Raw genomic sequence first — 8,083 nt, 5'->3', positions numbered from 1 at the left:
CAAACTATTAATTTAACTTCATGTTTCAGCGATAAAAATTATAAGTCTATCATTTGCTGGGAGTATTTCTGATCTAACAACTATGCTGTATTCTGAAAGACTGAGTTTAAAGATTAGAAAAAAATTCAGGCTTTATATTTTTCCTTTTAACTAGATTCTGTGAGAATATTAAATCATTCAGATTATACACCGAATTGTCACAGTAGGAGTGGTGACAGAAGTCTTATTTGTTCTATGCAAAAATGTTACAATGAAGAATATCCTTCTACTACTCTAACTGGTAATATGACTCAATATGAAATGTTATATTGGATGGAAAAATTTATATATAATGTTTCACTTTCATATACTGCTTTGAGATACAATGATAATTTCCATATGTTTGATTCTACCCTATGTTTGGATGAAAATACACTTTTGTATCAATTTTTTAGGTGTTACTGAAGAATTTGTTACCACACTGTTTTACTTCAACAGAAGAATGAGCAAACCTGATATTACTAATACTGAATATGCTCTGATTGCAGCAACAATTGTTTTTTCAGGTAAAAAGTTTTTCCATGTAAAAACCATTCAGTGGTAAAAATCTGTATTAAATTTGGCAATGAAATGATGAGGTTTGTGGTTACTAAATTATTAATTACAGCCAAATGTACCAATTTTGTTTTATCACAATTTCCTTCTCTACAGGAGCATTCCTTTAAGCTTATATATGTGCTATAATTTTTTGCAGCTTAAAAAATGCTTTCTTGACCTCATATCCACTTTCATTTATTCTCTTATTTCTCTGTTCCACTTTACAGAAAAAAATTTATTTAAAGGGTTGTGTATACTCCTGTCTCCATTCCTTTTGTTAACTCCTAAACCCTCTACAGTAAGATTATGTCCTCTCCTCTCCATACCACCATAACTAGTCAATATCTTTAGGATCTTGGCATTGCTGATTCCAGTGGTCAATTCCTAGTCCTCAGCTTTCTTGACCCATGAGCTACATTTGACAGAACAGATCACGTCCTCTCTCTTAGAACATTTTCATCACTTGGCTTCAGTTGATCACTTCTTCCTTCTTCACATGCATTTTTTTCTTGATTTCCAAGACCCCACACACTCTTGATTTTTCTCTTTAGTGGTTGCACTTTCAGTTTCTTTTGTTAATTCCTCTTCATCTCCCACAGTGACAAACGACAAGAATATTCCAGGGCTCAGTTCTCTTTTTTCTGTACTCACTTCCTTTGCAATTTCATCCTATCTCATGGATTTAAAGGCCATGTATATGCTGACCACTCCTAAATTTATTAGACATACCAACCTGGAGTGCTCCCCCAAACTCCATTGAATAGCCTATTCAAGATTTTAACTTGCATATCTAGTAGGCATATCAAATTTAACATGCTTGAAAGTGAATTCCTAGTTGCCTCCCCCTCCATCCTTCTATATTTGTTCTCCATCTCTACTAAATGGTATTTTCCATCCTTGAAATTGTATATGCTAAAATTTTTTGTCATCCTTAACTTCTTTCTTTCTCTTATACCCATATCAAATATACAACAAATCCCACTGGGTCTGCTCTCAAAATATATCCAGAACTAAACCAGAACTTACTATTTCTATCCTTACAATCCTAATTTAAACTACACTCCTAACTGGCTTTTTCTGTTTCTGCCCTTGCCTCTCTAGAGTCTATTCTCTATACAGGAGCCAGAGTAATTCTTCAAAAATGTAAGTCAGATCATGTGATACACCTCTGCTCATAACCCTTAAATAGCTTCCTATTTTACACAGATTAAAGCCAAAGTTCTTTTCATCATTGCCTATTTACTATTCATTTTGCTTATTCCATCCCAGCCATGCTGCTTTTGAGGTAGATATTCCTAGAAAATTTCAAGCAGGCTCCTGATACAGGTTCTAGTGTATTTGATAAGTCTTCTGCCTAGAAACCTCTTTCCCCAGATAGTCATATGACTCCCTCATTCACTATCTTAGATTTCTGCTAAATGCCATTTTATCTCTGACTTGCCTTTGAAAATTAGTTACCACCCCTTACACTAAATTCTTATCCTCTTCCCTGTTTTTTTTCCTCTGTAACACACCACTCTGTTATATTACATTATTACATTTAAATGTGTATTACATATACACATTTAAAAAATGTGTATATGTCTCTTTCCTCCTCAACTCCTCTCAGACCCAGAATATAAACTCAGTGAGGGGAGAAAATTTTGTCTCTTATGTTTACTGCTGTATCACTAGCACAATGACTGGACAGATGAATGAATGCTGTCTAAACATTAATAAATTATTGGTTGGCTCTTATATTTTACAGCTGGATACTTGAACAGCTTTGCCTTTTATTTACTGTTGACCTTGGGAAAATTACTGAATTTTTCTTAGTTTCAAGTAAGCCCTTGGCTGCTTTTATATTCTTTTTTTTTTTTTTTTGAGTCGGAGTTTCGCTCTTGTTACCCACGCTGGAGTGTAGGGGTATGATCTTGGCTCACTGCAACCTCTGCCTCCTGGGTTCAAGTGATTCTCCTGCCTCAGGCTCCTGAGGAGCTGGGATTACAGGCATCCACCACTATGCCTGGCTAATTTTTTGTATTTTTAGTAGAGATGGGGTTTTACCATGTTGGCCAGACTGGTCTCAAACTCCTGACCTCAGGTGATCCACCAGCCTCGGCCTCCTAAAGTGCTAGGATTACAGGCTTGAGCTACCGTGCCTGGCCTGGCTGCTTTTATATTCTTATAACTACTTACTGACCCTTCTTTCCTATGTAACTTAGTGGAAATTACTTATTTTTCTAAGTTTCAAGAAGCTCATCTGGAAAATGGTGGTAATAATAGAACTTACCTCATATAGTATTGTGGCAACTACATAAAATAATGGATAGAGGCAAGTCACTTAACATAAAATTTAGCATATATTAAGGGCTCAGTAAATATTTGTTTTTTATTATTTAAAAGCTGCATTGTTTTAAAAGATTATTTATATTTTGCTACTTTCCAATATACATTAAGATAAATATGATGATATTTTTCAGATTGTCCATGCCTTAAGAATAAGCAATATATGGAAAATTTACAAGAACCAGTTTTACAAATATGTATAAATATTCAAATATGTATCATCCAAAAGACCCACAGCTTTTTGCTCATCTCATATGGAAGTTTACTGAACTGAGAACTCTGAATTACAACCATTCAGAAATACTTAGCACTTGGAAAACAAAGGACCCCAAATTGGCTACTTTACTCTCTGAGAAGTGAAATTTGTATTCTTGCTGAAGTTTTAGAATGTTGTAGTTTTAAACTTCCTAAATCTGAATTGTTTACTTTATCACATAGGATGACTGATTTGGACAACACGAACGTTATTGCTGTGTTACCAACATATCACCATAAAATGGACATCATCAGTGTTCATCGAAATTTTATCAAAATTTTGTGGAATATAGAACTATCACTGAGGGATATCTAGGATTCTTTTTATGATTGGACTCAAAAAAAGCAAAAGTTGTTTCCTCATGATGGTTCCTTCAAAAGGAGCCAGACAGTTATTACCTAAAGAAGCTTCACTTTTTTCATTGAGTAAAACATTGAATGAAAATATATAAATTTATGGATATATGAAAGGCTAGCTAGTGGAAATGGTTGTAATCAGAATAAAGAGAGGTTGGCCGGGTGTGGTGGCTCACACCTATAATCCAACACTTAGGGAGGCTGAGGGGAGTGGATCACCTGAGGTCAGGAGTTCAAGACCAGCCTGACCAACATGGTGAAACCCCGTCTCTACTAAAAATACAAAACAAAATACAAAAATTAGCCAGGCATGGTGGTGCGTGCCTGTAATCCCAGCTACTCCAGAGGCTGAGGCAAGAGAATGACTTGAACCCGGAAGGTGGAGGTTGCAGTGATCCGAGATCACACCCTTGCACTCCAGCCTGGGCAACAAGAGTGAAACTCCGGCTCAGCAATAACAGTGACAACAACAACAACAACAACAGAATAAAGAGTTTGTGAGTCTCATTAACTAAAGCCAGACTGATGGAATAAGGAAGTAACATTTTAAACCTATTCCTGTTACAGCATTTTATGAATTATTAAAGACAAGCAAAACCTGTTCAAATCTTATCATGTCTTAAAATGCCTTAAAAAAAGAGATGCTTTATAAAAAAGTAGAAATTGTGTGATGGCGAGAATAATGAAAAATTAAAATACAAATTATTAAAATATTTTAACATATATTTGGAAATTAAACATAATTTGCTTCTCATTCTGGCAGAATATTTTAACATTTTTGCCAACATCTTTTGTGGAAAAAAACGAAGTTCTTAAAACCAGAAATCTTTCTACAAAGATTTAAGTCCTTATATGGACAGGATGTTAATATGCTAAATTATATTTCATGTGAAATACATGGAAGTGAGAAATTCTATGGTGGCACCATTGCTTTGAAAGACTGATTTTAAGTAAATAAAATATGGTAAATTTAATATAACACTAGGAGTAGCATTTTGATTTTCAATAAAAAAAAAGTGATCATAGTTGAAATTTTCACTGTTGTAAAACTTTTGAAAATATTGGGATATTAGATTTATACTCTCAATTGAATGAAAAATTTTAATTAGATCGATTATTGCCTCTGGTGGTACTTTGTGTATATTCTTAGTATCATCTCTCTGAGGGAGTACCTTATCTTTTTCAGAGTATCTAGACTCAGTTTCCTTAAATAGCAAAATGAAGGAGTTAAACTGGATCATCCTTAACTGCTCAAAAATTTTATCAGGAATGATTGTTTCTGATTATACAAAATGAGTTCTTAAAAATATTGCTAAAGCCTTTAGAAAAAGCATCAATTATATTATGATGCCCAGAGAAAGTTGGAAAACAAAGTCAATGGTATATTCAAAATGGAGCTCATTATTTTATTGCTCAAAATTAAGTAACTTAGCACTAGGATAATGATAATAGGTAGTTACTCAAACCTGAAACCAGGCAGTCATCTTAGACTGCTCCCTTTCTTTCACTTTTTATTAAAAAGTTATCAAATTCTATTAATTTTACTTCTTAAATATCTTTTACATTTGACATCTCCTCTTCAGTTCCACTGTCCGTGTCATAGCTCAGGTCCTCATGTCTCACCCAGGCTATTAAAACTGTCTCCCTACTCTGGTCTCTTAAGCCTAAATCATTCCTCATACTACAAGTTTTCTTCTGAACTCGATCATGTAATCCTTTCTGCTCAAAATTCTTCGGGATCTCCGTTCACAAAATCTAAAATCCAGACACCTTTTCAAGGCCTTTCTATAATACTTGCTCTCTCTCTCGCTCTCTCTTTTTTTTTTTTTTGAGTCTCACTCTGTGGCTCAGACTGGAGTGCAATGGCGCGATCTCAGCTCACTGCGACGACCGCCTCCCGGGTAGTTCAGGCGATTCTCCTGCCTCAGCCTCCCAGTCGCTGGGACTACAGACGTGTGCCACGTGCCTGGCTAATTTTGTATTTTTACTGGAGACGGGGTTTCGTCATGTTGGCCGGGCTGGTCTCAAACTCTTGACCTCAAGTGATCCGCCCTCCTTGGCCTCCCAAAGTGCTGGGATTACAGGAGTGAGCCACCACGCTCTTGAAATCTCTAGTGTCATCTCTTGCCATTTTCTCCACTTAATCCTTACACAGTACGCTTCTTGGGCTTAGTCGTACTAATCTCTTTCACAACTCCAAGGCCTTTGCTAGCCTTCTGTCAGCCAGCAATACTCTTTCCCCATTCCCTCTCCTTCTCCCCCTTCTCCCCGCTCTCCCACCTCTCTCCATTCTCCCCGCTCTCCCCCGTTTCCTCCCTCTGCCCCCTTTCTCTCCTCTGTCTCCTCTCTCCTCTCTCTGTCTCTTTGAGACAGAATCTGGCTCTGTTGCCCAGACGGGAGCCACTGACAGGATCATTAGCTCACTGCAGCCTCTATCTCCAGGACTCAAGCAATCTTCCCGCCTCTGCCTTTTAAGTAGCTGGGACCACAGGTGCGCGCCACCACACCCGGCTATTTTAGAATAGGCAGGGTCTCACTACATTGCCCAGACTGGTCTTGAACTCCTTCCTGGGCTCAAGCAATCCTCCCGCTTTGGCCTCCCAAAGTGTTGGGATTACAGGCGTGAGCCAATAGCCCGCCTAGCCAACTCTCCATTCACTCATTCTTATGTGAAGCAGTAACAGAACCATACCACATGTGTGGTGCTTCTCCTGACTCCACAAGCCACCCTAAGAGCCACTTTCCCTACGTCCCTATCATAGGAATTACCCTAAATGATTATACGACTTTGTAATTGTTTGCCTGTTTCCCTCCTAAGATTGTGACCTCTTGGAGGACAGAAATGGATTTTTCACTCTCAGCTTCAGTCTGTCATAGCGCCTGACAGTTTCCCCAGCATTCTTCGACAATAGCAGAAGCCTAAAGAACTTCCACTCCAAGGAAATACAGAATCTGGGAAGGAATTGTTCCTAACGAGAAAGGAAATCTCGCGAGATTCAGCTCCTGGGAGCCTGGCAAACCCACGCAGCGACGGTTATTTAGCCGTTGAACTGCCAGCCGCCCGGGGCCCACGCGCTCCGGGCCGCTCAGCCTGAGCGATTTCCCGCCTTTTCTGAGGTTCTGAGGCGGGAGCTATTGGTTCTTTCTGTTGCCCTCATAGACCATAGGTAGCAGTTCGCGTGGGCACGGAGCCCACGGTTTCCCGCTAGTTCTTCAAAGGTGAGGGCAGGTGCCCCGAGTTCTTTTCTTGGGGACTGAGCCCAGAGCGGGGCGATATTGTGCTACTGCACCTCCCCACTGCAGCCCGCCGCCGTTTTCTTTTGGGTAGTGGTCCAGGAACTTAAGACAGTTCCTCCTGGCGATGTGATGGAATTTAACAGGGCAGGAGAAGGGAAGGGGCTTTCTTTTCAAGCCAGCGTGGCGGCGGGCGGTGGGGCGAAAGGGAGAAGGAAACGAAGGTTTATCCCTTTGCCCACTGCGCGGTAAGCGACGTTGTAGGGCTCCACTGTAGCGAGAGCCCCGTGGATTTCTTTTTTTTAGCCATTTAGTTTGTAAACATCACTTTAAAGAATACATAGTGTATTCACGGCACAGGGTGAAAAAAACTTTTCTTCCCCTCCCGCCCCCAGGGCAGTAGATATTTACAACCGTAACAGAAAATGGAAAAGCAAAAGCCCTTTACGTTGTTCGTACCACCGAGATTAGGCAGCAGTCAGGTGTCTGCGGTGAAACCTCAGACCCTGGGAGGAGATTCCACTTTCTTCAAGGTAAATTTCCATGTGACTCTTAATTGGACTCTTCTTAACTTTAGGGAAATGAAGAAAAGTGTACTTTCTTCCTGTTGGTGTTTTATAATTATTTCTTCTCAATAAATGGTCTCATTTACCCAAGAATTTTGAATCCCATTACTTTAAATGAACAGTGAGCATTATTATGTAGGCATCGTTCATTTAAATAATAACTGCTGCCGTAGAACTCTGCATACATAGTGGAACCTGTTTATTTTAATCCTCCTTCTTTCCGTATTTGATTCGAGGCAACTATAGGACAGATACTATGAGATAGTAAAATATGTTAGGAGAAAATTAGGAAAATTATCAAGAAAAATGAGGACTATTTGGACAAATGCCTATATATGAGTAATAATTCGTGTTGTGACTGGGCTTCAGATTTGACTCTGAGCTTCCTAGTGGATAGGACAAAGAGGGAAATTCATTTGTGTAATGGAGTTATCATTGGATAGGTGGAATTATGCCAAGTTTCCCAGGTGAAACAGAGCTTTTAAAAAATTATTTTAAAAAATTTATCATCTGGATCCTTATATTGGAGATGCAATGATGCAATGAATATTTTACTTGTATATGCTGTAAAAAAATTCTTGTTGCTGCTATAGGCAATAATATATTATTAAATGCTATTCAATAAAGACAATCTTTAATTCTATCAAGGGAAATCATAAACTGAAGCAATCTGCTAATATTATTCTATACTACTAGTTAGTTTTACTGTTATTCTTGAATACCTACAAAGCCATATATTGAGTAATTTATCGTTTAGCTTCTTCTTA

General features: G+C 38.4%; 1 protein-coding gene across 1 annotated transcript in view; it reads left to right on the top strand.

Annotated features, from left to right (window-relative positions):
- The first annotated feature begins 6,492 nt into the window (after positions 1 to 6,492).
- The window catches only part of SYCP1 (synaptonemal complex protein 1), a 119,573-nt gene continuing 117,982 nt past the window's right edge, over positions 6,493 to 8,083 (top strand). Inside the window, exons 1-2 of the mRNA XM_033197401.1 lie at positions 6,493 to 6,735; positions 7,146 to 7,283. Coding sequence (XP_033053292.1) covers positions 7,176 to 7,283 — 108 coding nt within the window. The 5' untranslated portion in view covers positions 6,493 to 6,735; positions 7,146 to 7,175. The remainder of the gene's footprint in view (positions 6,736 to 7,145; positions 7,284 to 8,083) is intronic.

This window comes from Trachypithecus francoisi, unplaced genomic scaffold, assembly GCF_009764315.1.
Source record: "Trachypithecus francoisi isolate TF-2019V2 unplaced genomic scaffold, Tfra_2.0 Lachesis_group5, whole genome shotgun sequence".
Taxonomy (NCBI): Eukaryota; Metazoa; Chordata; class Mammalia; order Primates; family Cercopithecidae; genus Trachypithecus; species Trachypithecus francoisi.
Note: the sequence above shows the minus strand (reverse complement) of the source record. Positions and strands in the feature narration are given on the sequence as shown.